Genomic DNA, 13,990 nt, shown 5'->3' on the forward strand with positions numbered 1-13,990 from the left:
ATTAATACAGTGGCTGCAACAATGGGCTCAAACAGAGCAAGACTGTGAGGATGGTACAAGACTGGGTAGTGTTTCATTCTATACAGAGGATTACTATGACAACGCTGTTGTCGTTTTTGTTAGGTGCCATTAAGTCAGTTCCGATTCATCATGACCCGGTTCACAATAGAACAAAACACTGCCTGGTCCTGCACCACACTCATAATTGTTGTTATGCTTCAACCCATTGCTGCTGCCACTGTGCCAATCCATCTAGTTGGGGGTCTTCCTCTTTACTTCTGGACCTCCTCCTTACCAAGTATGATATCCTTCTCCAGGGACTGGTCCTTACTGATAATATGTCCTAAGTATGAGAGATGAAGTCTCATCATCCTGGCTTCTAAGGAGCATTCTGGCTGCACTTCTTCCAACAGATTGGTTTGTTCCTCTGGAAGTCCATGGTACTTATAATATTCTCCTCCAACGTCACAGCTCAAATGCATTTCTTCTACTGTCTTCCTTATTTATTCACTGTCCTAATTTCACATGCACATGAAGCTCCTGAAAAGATCATGACTTGGGTCAGGTTCACCTTACTCCTCAAACTGACATCTTCACTCTTGAGCAGAGGTCCCATGCAGCAGATTTGCTTAATGCAATATGTTGTTTGATTTCTTGAATGCTGCTTCTGTGAGTGTTTTCTGGTGCTATCTGATAGTGTTCCACTGCCATTCATAAAGTTTTCGGTGGCTCTACATTCATAAGTAGTCTGGCTCTCCTTCTTCCTAGTCTGCCTAGTCGGGAAGATCCCCTGAAATCTGTCCACCATGGATGACCCTGCTTGTATTTAAAATACCAGTGGCATAGTTTCCAGCATCACAGGAACATACAATCCACCACAATACAACAAACTGACAGACAAATCTTCCTTTTCAGCACATGGATATTATCCTATCACAGAAAGCATTGTATTTCAAGGTAGATGTTGAAAGATTCTTTTTGATGATGAATACAATGTCATTCTTCTTAGCACAAAATGGCAACTTTAGGTTTTGCTTATTTAGGAAATGACAAAATGTTTTCCATGGTAGCTGCACAATTTTACTTTCCTTCCAGAAGTATTCAAGTACCAATATCTCCACATCCTCCCCAATGCTTCTTTTTTCTTTTCTTTTATTATACCCATCCTAATGAGTATGAGGACTCCTAGAGTGGCACTATAGGATCGGCTCTGGACTGTGAACCACAAAATCAGCAGTCAAATCCACCTGCTGCTCCTTGGAAACCCTATACAGGGTCATTATGAATTGGAATTGACTCGAAGGCATTTAACAACAACAAGGAGTATGAAGTGATCTCTCATTGTTGTTGTTGTTAAGTGCCGTCGAGTCGGGTCCGACCCATAGCGAGCCTGTACAGGGTTTCCGAGGGTGTAAATCCTTACGGGAGTAGAAAGCCTCGTCTTTCTCCCGCGGAGCGGCTGGTAGTTTCGAACCGCTGACCTTAAGGTTCGCAGCCCGATTCGTAACCACTACGCTACCAGAGCTCCTTAGGATAGTGCATAATAACTGGTGATGTTAAGTGTCTTTTTATATAAATTGGGTGAATCTGTCTGTCTTCATTGAGGAAATGTTGAAACTCCTTTGCTCATTTTCCAATTGAGTCATATGTCTTTTTATTGCTGAACTGTCAGAGCTCTTGCTGTATTCTAGATGCTAGACCCTTAACAAATACGTTATTTACAAATATTTTCTCCCATTCTGTGTTTTATCTTTTTCACTTTCTTAATAGTGTTCTTTGAGGCACAAAAGTTTTTCATTTTGATGAATTCCAATTTTATCTGTTTGTTTTTCTTCTTTTGTTGCATTTGAGTTTATTGTGACTGTTGCCATTTTCAGCTCAATCAATGTGTGTTGAGCACCATACTAGCTGTTGTTGGTGTTAAGTGTCATCAAAACACTTACAACTTATAATGACCCTGAATACACGTTTAAATCACAGACCTTCTTGCTAGCAATCCAGTGCCAACCATTCTGGGGGTTGTTTTCGAATCGATTCCTACTCATAGCAACCCTATGTAGGGTTCCCAAGGTTGTAAATATTTACAGGAACAGAATGCCTCCTCTTTCTCTCGTGGAGCAACTGGTAGATTTGAACTGCTGACCTTGTGGTTAGCAGTCCATCTCCTAGTCTACTACATTGCCAGGGATCCTAAAACCATAAACCATGTTAGAGGATACCATTAATCCTCTCAGCAATCCTATATAGAGGGGATCACTTATTCCCATTTTACAGAGGAAGAAATTGTATGTTGAAGGCAACCTGTTAACCTAGTTTGACTCCCTGGGGAAAGTATTGAACTCCTATTGTGTGCTAAGTCATGAGTAAGAAGGAGGAAAACACTGGAAGGAGCATGACACATAATTCCTGCCCTCCAGGAATTCATAATCAAGCAGAATTCAAAATGTGAATGATAGCTTATGATAAAGCCTGAGATTTCATTGTTGAAGTACTTTTGCCACAAGACCCTTCAGCCCTTCAGAATTTTATCTTTTTGTTTGTTTGTTTGTTTGTTTGTTTGTTTGTTTTCTTCCTTTCTTTCTTTCTTTTGTACTATGGGAAAAGAAACCTCCTAGAGCAGTTGGGTCTCCACACTTCTATCATGCTAATTTTTATCTATGTGTGAAATCAGAGAGGAATTAAACCTCAATTTGTGCTAAGAAAGATGGATAGGGAGTCATGGCCAGCAAATTGAAGCCAAACAGAGCCATCAGTCGGCTTAATAAGGCAAGGAAAGGAGCAGAAAGGCAGTAAATGAGCAGCCACTCAGGAGGACAGATGGTCAGCACCCCCAACCAGAAACAGAGTACTCTGTTGTGGCAGCTTCTGAGCTACAGAGCAATAACACCAGCTATGTGTGGTGCTGTAAGATAAACACTGGTCTTCTAGCAGCAAGGTCAGTGGTTCAAACCCACTAGCCACTCCTCAGAAACCCTATACATGGTCGATATGAGTCAGAACCAACTCGACGGCACTTAACGACAACAACAGCATGTTTAGGGAATCTAAATCTAGGTTGGTTCCAAGTACTCTGTCAATTCACTATTTCACTAATGTCTCACCATAATCCTATAAAGTGAGTGAGATTATTACCATCATTCTAAACAGAGTGCTGGTGTGGCACTGTACGATAATCACTGTACTGCTTGCTATCCTCAAGGTCATTAGTTCAAATCCACCAGCAACTCCTCAGAAACCAACTCCACGGCATTTAACAACAACAAAGTGTTGAGACTAGACATAGGGTGGAGGTTCCATGAAAGTGAGGGAAACAAATGAGATGGATTAACACAAATAGCCACAAAAATGAACTCAAACATGCTAAGAAGCATGAGGAAGATGTAGGAATGAAACTGGGGCTCTATCCATGGTTCTGAACAAAACACAGCCCTGTTAGCAGGCAACGTTTCCTTATGTTACACTTAAGGTCGACATGAGACAGAGCCTCTTCAAAGACAACTAACAACCACCAAAACGTGAGGTTCAGAGATCTTAAGTGACTTACTATAAGAGGTGGGTGACACAGGTGAGGTTTGAGCATAGGTCCGGCTCTACAGTGGGAGTATAATCCCCACTATAAGACTGAAGGGCTAGACAGAGAAAGGCAGCTGGTGCTCTGTCCGTGGTCCTGTCCCGAGGGTGTTACTGCTTGACAATGTGTTTGCTATCTGCCACAACAAAGGAATCCAGAGCAGGGAGGAGGCTGTCCACCTTTCTCTCCTGCTGCAAGCTCCATACAGTTATGTAGTCATTCATTTGTTATATTATGTACCTGGTGTGTGTCAAGATTTACCCTAACACAGTTGCCTATTTGTTCTGACTCATAGCAACCCTGTATAGGGTTTCCCAGGACCTTGAGGTGGTGCAATTCCTACAGAGCTGCACCAGGAATCCCCTAACTCTGTTGTTGTTGATACATACCGGTAAGTCGGTTCCAACTCACAGCAACTCTGCATAGGGTTTCTGAGGAGCAACTGTTGGGTTTGAATCACCTGCCTTGTGGTTAGCAGTCCAGTGCTTATCCTACAACGCCACACCTAGAGTCCATATACCCCTAACTCTGTTGTTATTGTTTTTGTTCAGTGCCATCAAGTTCCAACTCATAGGAACCCCGTATAGGGTTTCCAGGTGAGTTTGAACCTCCAACCTTGTGCTTCAAACTGACCTTGCAGTTGAGTTCTTATCCTACAGCACCACACTCCTAACTCTAGAGGTGTAGAAGTGCAGAAAAGTTATTGTTTTGTTTTGTCATTGTTGTTAAATGCCATAGAGTTGGTTCCAACTCATAGCGGCCCTTTATAGGGTTTCTGAGGAGTGGCTGGTGAGTTTGAACCTCCAACTTTGCAGTTCAAACTGACCTCATGGTATCATGCTTATCCTACAGCACCACACCAGGACTCCTTAGCAGACATTTAGAAAACACTTTCTATGCTCCTTGCGGTGTTCCTGAGTGGTACAGTAAACATGTTCCACTGATATCCAAAAGATGGAGGTTTGAGTCCACTGAGAAGAAAAGCCCTGCCATCTACTTCTGAAAAACCAGCCATTGAGAACGCTGTGGAGCACAGTTCTTCTCTGACACACATGGGGGTGGGTGCCATGAGTTAGGGTTGGTTCAACAGCCACTGTATGTCCAATGGTCAGGTCACTATCATCATGAATATGACACCGTCAGCATGGAATTAAAAAGAAGAAGAAAAAGCTACTGCCCAGTTGATTCTAACTCATCATGACCCTATGGACCCTAGTACAACAGTTCCACAGGGTTTCCAAGGCTGTAGATATTTATGGGAGCAGATTACTGCTTCTTTCTCCTGTGAAGTGGCTGTTCGGTAAAAACCACCTACCTTTTGGTTAGCAGCCCGACTCTTAGTCCACTGCATCACCAGAGCTCCCAGGGTGGAAATAGCAGTAGCGAGACAATTTAAGCCTGAGTCCCAACTCTGGAACTTATTGCTCTGTGTCTTTGAGCAAGTATCTTAACACATTTGGGCTTCTTTATTCTACCATGAAATAATTATAGGTGCTTATTTAACAAATAACGGAGCATATACTACATAGCAGGAATGCTTTGAGATGTTGGTATAACCCAATAATAATAATAATAATAACACAACAAATAAACCAAGACATATATTCTGTTTCTGATTAGTGCTGTGAAGAAAGATGGAAGAGAAGAGGAAGAATGATGGATGACATTATTTGATAAGAAACCTGTAGGAAAGGATAGAGGGAGTCCAGAGAAAAATCCATATTGTCCACAAAGTAGAGATCAAGGTTTTTACCCTCCCTGATGAAGTTCCAGCGACCACTTCAACTTTTGCTTTACTTGCCATTATGCTGGTAATGAAGAAGGAGCAAAGAGACGTTGGAAGAAAGACTTTTCAATCTTCTTTGATCCTCCTAAAAGAGAGAGATAGCTCCTAGGACTTGAAATCCTGGTCTTGGTATATGGCTTTGTTTGATCATGGCTCGTTTTGTTTTGTTTTGTTTTATCAGTTCTTTGGCAGGGAAGGTGGGTAGTATAAGGAATAAGGATTAGGGTTAGGACTGTGGTTAAGCCTAGGACTTCTTTTAGGGTTATGGTTAGGACTAGGGTTAGTGTAGCGTTCTGGTATGGTGCTGTAGGTTAAGCACTGGACTGTTGACTGCAAGTTTGGTGGTTCAAACTCAACAATCTCTCCTCAGAAACCCTATACAGGGTCTCTATGAGTTGGAACCGACTTGGCAGCATTGACTAGCAACAGGGTTAGTGTTAGGGGTAAAGGTTGGTCTAGGGCTAGGAATAAGACTTAATCTAGCTTTTACAGTTACAGTTTAGTTTATTTTCATTTCTTTTCTTCTTTAAATCTATATGATTTCTTCATTTGAAAGTTCTGTAACCCTCTTTTAACTTGTGGGTTTCTTGTTATTGTTGTTGTTGCATATGTATCTCTGGTTCACTGTTTTCAGTCTTATAGGTCTGTTCTACTTTGAATACTTCTAAATCTGGGTTGAGTCTTAATTATGACTCTTGTTGTAATTTATGCCCCTTCCGCCAAGACTCACTGCCCAGTTCTAAGGAAAGTGCCTGCTTCCCACCAGCTCACCTTGGGTTTGGAAGACTTAGAAGAGCTCTCCCAAATTGTAAATAGAAATCCAGAAACCTCAGAACCAAACATCTCCTAAGACTAAGAATACACCATCATGTTTACATGCCTCTTCCCAGCTAACAAATCCGTTTTTAATACTTCTTTATTTGATTTTTATGATAAAAGTAATGCATGGTTCTTGTGAGAAAATTGTAAGAAATTTAAAATGTAAAAGATATTCACAGTTTCAACTGATCCTTGCTAATTAATAGCTAGTTGATATACATATGGCACACCTTATTCTAGCTTGCCTTTTTCACTTAAAAATAGTATTTTCTTGTACAAGTCAGCTTCAGAAAGTTTTGGGTCAGGGGGAAATCATGATCTTTTCATTACCATTTTTTCATTAACTTTTTGAAGCACTTTCAGATTTTGGGTTTTAATAACTGTATGGGTAGAATGTAATTTATTTCACCAAGCATCTGTGAGTGGACATTTGTGTTGCTTCTCATTTTTCACTCTTAGAAACAATGTTGCAATGAATATCCTCATTTGCCAATCCTGGTGCAAATCTCTAAATCTCTCCTCAGGATAAATGTCCCAAACCATGATGATCGGGTGCTATTGATTGAATTACGTCTGCATTTCTGTTTTAGCAGCACTAGATAACTAAGACACTGGGTCAAAAGGTTTGAACATATTTTCTAAACTTTTCATCAATTTGCTTTCCTGGAAAGTCTTAGCAACTTACATTCTAAGCAGTTATGAATGAGAATGACCACATCCCATCACCTCTCCTGTCTCTGCGTTTTATTAGGGCATTCTTTCTTGACCAATTAGGTAGATGAAAATGGAATGTCGCTTAGATATGCAATTCTTTTATTACTAGTGAGGCTGAATTTTTAGTGCTTGTTAAGTATGTATATTTCTTTTGTGAACTGCTTGTTTACATCCTTCTTCATTTTCAGTTTATCATTAAGGACTAGGAACCAGCCAGGATCAAGAAAAGGTCCTTAAACTGCAGTCATTCCTTACCATGAAATACACATGCTGATGGGTCTTATCATGGAGCAAAATCTCCCATCAAACAGGATGAAATTACTCTCTTCCCAGTAGAAGAGGCTCTTTCATTGTCCCTCTCCTCACCCAGTTCTCTGGTGTTTCACCCTAGATAATGCTAGGAGTAGTGGTGTTTCAGTGGTAGAGTTCTTACTTCAATGATGGATCAAAATCAAACCCAAGCCCATTGCCATCAAGCTAGATTCTGACTTAAAGTGACCGTAGAGGAAAGAGTAGAAATGTCCCATAGGGATTTCAAGACTGTAAAGCTTTATGGAAGCAGATTGCTACATCTTTCTCCCATGGAGCAGCTGATAGGCTTGAACCACTCACCTTTCAGTTAGCAGGTGAACACTTAGCCAACCACTGTATAACTGGGGCTTCTTCCATGATGGAGACCCAGGTTGGATTACCAGCCCATGCACTTCATGCACAGCTACCATCTGTCTGTCAGTGGATAGATGGTGTGTTGCTGTGATACTGAAAAGTTCCTGTGAAGCTTCCAGACTAAGACATACTAGGAAGAAAGACCTGGTGATCTACTTCCAAAAATCATTCAATGAATACCCTGTGGATGACAATGGTCTGAGCCACAAAGATCATGAGGATGGCTTAGGACCAGGCAGCATTATGTTCTATTGTCACCATGAGTCAGTGGAGGCCTCAAAGGCAGTGACACAGGGCTTAGGGTAATATCAGGTGAGGATGAAACACTCACTTCCTCTCTCTGTGCTTCTCCACACCACTCCTCACCCACTTCTGCTTTCTGGTTCCAGCCCCCTGTGGAGGAGCAGTATACAATGCCACCATCGGCCGCGTCCTCTCCCCAAGTTACCCTGGAAAGAGCAATGGGAGCCAGTTGTGTGTGTGGATCATTGAAGCCCCAGAGGGCCAGAAACTGCATCTGCACTTTGAGAGGCTGTCGCTGAACGAGAAGGACAGGTAAGCCTTCCAGTTTCCCTCCCAGAGGATTAGTATGTGGCTAGAGATTTGGAATCTGGAAATGGCTGAAGGTTGAGAAAGGAAGAGCTTGAAATCTGTTAAGCTCTGATCTCTTCCTTTTACAGATAAAGAAGCTGGGCCATATAAAGGGAATGGCCTCACTCCAGGTCACATAGCAGAATGGGATTAGAAGCAAGAAGGGAACCAATGTTCACTTTCTTGCTGCATTGCATTGCTCTTCTAGCTCTAACAATCCTTTCTAGCAATTGAACAAAGGAGAAATATTCATTAGGCTCCATGGAGAACAGGAAGGAAGTAGACAATACTCGCTTCTGGTATGATAAGAAAGGAGCCTGGTGTTTCTAAGACTGCAAATCTTTATAGAAGCAGACAGCCTTGTCTTTCTCCCAAGGAGTGGCTGGTGGATTAGAACAGCCAAATTTGTGGTTAGCAGCTCAATGCCCAACCCAAGCCACCACTAGGGTACTTCCTGTTAAGATAACAACTTAGAAAACCCTACAGGTGAGTTCTACTCTGTTGTATGAGGTCCCCCTGAGTTGAAGTACACTGTACGGCACCTGACAGCAACAATATGGTAAGAAGTTGAGATGAAGAAAATAAAAGTATGCATATGAAAGAACCAGATAGATGGTACAAAGCAAGAGCATATTTGTGGAGTCTAAATGTTAGGCATAGAATCTATGCTCTTAAAACTCTAATATTCTAGAAAATTCTGATCTATGTTTAGACTTGTTGTCTCAGTTGAGTTCTCTTGGAAACAGTCTTGAGACAAGGCTGTGTGGGCAAGTAGCTTATTTGAGAGCTGATCCTAGGTAGGAGCGTGGGAAGGTGAGACAGGGATGAGGAGGAAGTCAACACAATATATGTTAGTGAGCCGTGACTGTGATGAGCAATTGGGACTCTCCCCTGGAGGCTGCTGGGAGACTGGGTTGAGCATGTCTCATCGTGGTCCTATGGTGGGAGTGAAGGAGCTGGGGCATACTAACTCCCCAAAATGTTCTACTACCTTTTGTGCTGATTGAATATGCTCCAGTGATCAGGGAAATCCCTGAGGGGAAACAATCTCAGAAACTTTGTGTAGGAAACCAAACCCAAACCACTTCCACCGAGTTGATTCCAGCTCAGAGCGACCTTATAGGGCAGAGTAGGACTGCTCCTTAGGGTTTCCAAGACTGTAAATCTTCACAGGGGCAGACAGCCTCATTTTTCTCCCTCAGAATCACTGGGCAGTTTGAACCACCAACTTTACAGTGAGCAACTGAATGCTTAATCCACTGCCCCTCAAGGGCCAGCAGCAGCAAATGTAAGAAACAAGGAATTCTGAGGAGACATAGATATAGGACACTGGGAGCAACCACTAGGTTCAGAATCTCAGAACCTTAGAATTCTGGGACTTAGCAATGGGCTCAAACATAGCAATAATGTTGAGGTTGGAGCAGGACTGCGAAGTGTTCATTCTGTTGGGCTTGGAATCGTTATGAGTCAAAGCCAACTCAATAGCACCTAACAACAGATTTTGGTCTTAAAGTTCTAGTCACCTGACTTCACTGAAGCTTCAAATCTAAAATACTAACTCTTTAATTCAGAAAGGATCCAACATATAAGAAATAAATCCCTAGATCATTGAATCATTTACCCTACAAGATATCCACCTTTCAAAAAAGTAGAGGACAATAAATGCTGGCAGGGATGTGGAGAGACTGAGACACTCCTGCATTGCTGGTGGCACTGCAAAATGGTCCAACTTCTCTGGAAAGTAATTTGGCGCTTCCTCAGAAGGTTGGGAATAGAAATACCTTATGATCCGGCAATTCCTCTACTTGGTATTTACCCACAAGAAATACGAGCCATGGCATGAGAAGATATACATACAACAATGTTCGTAGCAGCACTATTTACAATAGCTAAAAGATGGAGACAGCCTAAGTGCCCATCAACTGAAGAATGGATAAACAAACTGTGGTACATACACACAATGGAATTCTATACTACCCTGAAAAATAACAAGGAAGCTGCAAGCCAACGCTTAACTTGGATGAACCTTGAACCCATTATGTTGAGTGAAATTAGTCAGTCACAAAAGGAGAAATACTGCATAGGACCGCTATTGTCCACTAAAGGGAGGTGGATTCTTTGCTGGTTGCTGGGGTGTGGGGGGAGTGAGGGGAAGGAGGGGAAGGTGGAGCACAGGGCAGGGGATAGACACAGGATAGTTTGGGTGTTGGGGAGGGGGGCAATATACAAGAAAGGAGAGGGGAATAGAAGAACAAAGCAGATGGGAGAACAATTAGGCAGGTTTCCATGGTCTAAGTGGGACAGAGGTAAATAATGATGTATGCACAGCCTTGGAACAACAGTGCTCTGGGATACAGGGACTGAGACATGGTTGGAATGGGCAAAAGGGGGAGAAATAACATTAAGATGCTTGGCTGTGTTTTAAATCTTGGTTTTCCTTGCATTATATTATAAAATAGACACTGGAGGGAGAGAGAAAGGAATAGCCAGAAATATCACCATAGAAAGCTTTTAAGTCAGTTTTCTGCCTGTAACTGATTGGAATACCTAAAATGGGCTACAGCGTGCCCAGTGAAGGAGGCTTCCTGTATAGCCTCTGCATTACATAAGACAATAGATGGAAGCCTGAACAACAGCCAGAATCTTCAGAGGTAGGAAATTTCCACTTGAAAGGACGAGCAGACCAGCCTGGAGCAGCTAGAACAGAAGATACTTCTTGAAAGAAAGACAGATAGGAAAAATACAAAACAATATAGGCAGACCGACTGTTACTACAAGAACAAGCAAGTTGCTTGCCCAGGAGACATCAAGGCAAGTGGTCAGGTCTCCTCAGAGCAAACCCCCTTCCAAGAATAAGACTCTATGGGAATACACGCTCTGATTCGTGACCAGGTTCATCACCGATAAGGAGAAGTGAGGGAAAAACTGCAATGAAGTGGCGAGCTAAGCCCTACAACGTTCAATAGACTCCTGTGAACCCGGGTGGAGACCAGGTTGGCCAGCAATGTGGCAAGACCTGGGAACACTTTGGCCCAGAGTCAGTGACATAGCCACAGAGGACTAGAGTGGAGAGTGAAGCATCCAGCTGATAAGAAAAGAGGGCATAGGCACAAGAAAACCCACACTTGCAGATAATACCCACTTGACCTGGCTTCAATGACTGGATGATCAGAGCTCAACTAGAAGAAGAAAGAAGAGGAAAAAAAGAGTAATCTGATACAAGTTGATGAACTTGACCTACACCTATGGATGCAGTAGCTCAAAAGAGGGAACAAATCTTTACAGCAAGGATCATTCCCACCCCCTCCATACACAGAGTAGACAGGAATGGGCAACTTGGACATTGGCTACCCAAAATGGGGAGGGGGGTGCTACAAAGGGAAGAAGTGACTGGCTTATAAGCTTTCAAGAGAGAACCTAGATCCAGAGGGTGTGGAGGAAGGTAGAATCTCCACTGAGTAGTATCTAATCTTTCTAGTCAGGGCTGATGAAATGAAATGCGGATAGGATAGGTCTCTTGTGATACAACAGTGAATAATTGTTATCAGGACTGATTGTGAGGGTTGGAAATGTAAAGGTAGACGTTTTGCGGCAAGGAGGGGAGTGATTAACTTTTCAGTCTGGGAGCAGAGGTCCCTGGGTCCATCAAGGGAGAAGAACGGAGAGCAGGACCCTACCCAGAGAAGCACTGATGCCTGAGACGGAGGTAGAGATGATGACGTGGAGAGATGGAGCTGCTGGGGACTTTAGACACAGAGAGGGTGAAGGGCTGTGTGCTGATGACCGGGGGCAGGCTTGTAGTGTTTACCCTTTGGTTGGGTGATGATGCATGGAGGGGATTGTAACCATGGCAATGAAACGATATATGATAGGATGAATGTAAAACTAATGTTCTCCCATGTAAACTATCACATAATTCACAATAAAACATTTTAAAAAAAGATATCCATCTTTATTGTTAACAACTCCATATCACTAAGTTATGGTGTTAAAGGGTAACATAAGTGTGGCATTTGGTAGCATCAAAATGACATGGGGACTCTTATAAAAACAAATCTCTAATCCTTCTCCCTGAAGACTCTGATTAAGAATTCAGGCCTGCAATTCTTGGAGAAGGAAGCCTGGACCTCAAGTTTGCCTCTTCTGAATGATGCTGGGATTAATCAAGTTTAAATTCATACTGGACCACAGGAATGAGCAGAGAGGGGAAAAGGAGTAATTAAAGTGAGTATTTTCTGAATGTTAGTTAAATCATAATAAATGAATCAAATAGACACTGTTAGCCAATAATTTGAAAAGTGGACTCTCAACAAACTGATACAGCACTGGAGTCACTCATACCAATAAATTTGGAAGATAGCTACCTGACCAAATGATTGAACGAGATCCATAATTGTGCCCATTCCAAAGAGGGGTGACCTAACAGAATGCAGAAATCATCTAACAATATCATCAATATGCCTGCAAGTAAAACTTTGCTGATGATAATTCAAAAACAGCTACAACACTACATTGACAGGGAACAACCAGATGTCCAAGCTGGATTCAGATGAGGACATGGAGTGAGGGATAACATTGCTGATGTCTGATGGATCTTGACTGAAAGCAGAGAATACCAGAAATACTTGTGCTTTGTTAACTATGCAAAGGCTTTCGACTGTGTGGATCATGACAAGCTATGGATAACATTGTGAAGAATGGGCATTCCAAAACACTGAATTGTGCTCATGCGGAAGCTGTACATAGAACAAGCAGCAGTCATTTGAATGGAACGAGGGGACACTTAATGGTTTAAAAGCAGGAAAAGTGTGCATCAGTGTTGTATTCTTTCACCATATTTACTCAATCTGCATGTTGAGCACATAATCCAAGAAACAGGATTATATGAAGAATGTGGCATATGGATTGGAGGAAGGCTCATTAGCAGCATGTGATATGCAGATGATACAGCCTTGTTTACTGGCAGTGGAGAAAACTTAAAATACTTATTGATGAAGATCAAAGACCACAGCCCTAATGTGGGTTGCACCTAAATGTAAAGAAACAAAAGTCCTCACAACTGGACAAATAAATAACATTATGATATATAGAGAAAAGACATGGTCAATACTTCATCTTGCTTGGATCCACTATCCACACTCGTGGAAGCAGCAGTTAAGAATTCAAATGACATATTGAATTAGACAAGTCTGATGAATAAGACCTCTTTAAAGTGTTCAAGAGAAAAGATGTCACTTTGAGGACAAAGGTACACACACCTGACCCAAGCCATGGTATTTTCAATAACCTCATATGCATGTGAACATTGGACTATGAATAAAACCATAAAAGAATTGATTCATTTGAGTTAATGGTGTAGGAGAAGAATATTACAAGTGCCAAGGACTGTCAGAATAACATACAAATCTGGGTTGCATGAAGTACAGCCAGAATGCTCCTTAGAAGCAAGCATGTTGTTGTTGTTGTCAGGTGCCACTGAGTCGGAACTGACTCATAGCGACCCCATGCACAGCAGAACTAAACAATGTCCGATCCTGGGCCAACCTCACTACCGCCGCCACACTTGACGCCATCAATGATGTCACCTGGCTGATCCATCTCATTGGGGGTCTTCCTCTTTTTCTCTGACGCTTCACCTTACCCAGCATGGCATCCTTCTCTAGAGACTGTTCTCTCCAGACAATGTGTCCAAAGTAGGAGAGACGAAGCTTAGCCATCTTGGCCTCCAAGGAGCACTCTGGTTGCACTTCTTCCAAAACAGATCTATTGGTTCTTTCGGCAGTCCATGACACTTTTAGTATTCTCCTCCAACACCACAACTCAAAGGCATCAATTCTTCTATG

General features: G+C 42.2%; 1 protein-coding gene across 1 annotated transcript in view; it reads left to right on the forward strand.

Annotated features, from left to right (window-relative positions):
• SEZ6L (seizure related 6 homolog (mouse)-like) overlaps positions 1-13,990 on the forward strand; it is a 114,914-nt gene that overhangs the window by 21,193 nt on the left and 79,731 nt on the right. Inside the window, exon 6 of the mRNA XM_006869294.1 lies at positions 7,946-8,111. Coding sequence (XP_006869356.1) covers positions 7,946-8,111 — 166 coding nt within the window. The remainder of the gene's footprint in view (positions 1-7,945; positions 8,112-13,990) is intronic.

The sequence above is a fragment of the Chrysochloris asiatica genome, unplaced genomic scaffold (assembly GCF_000296735.1).
Source record: "Chrysochloris asiatica unplaced genomic scaffold, ChrAsi1.0 scaffold00128, whole genome shotgun sequence".
NCBI classification, from domain to species: Eukaryota; Metazoa; Chordata; class Mammalia; order Afrosoricida; family Chrysochloridae; genus Chrysochloris; species Chrysochloris asiatica.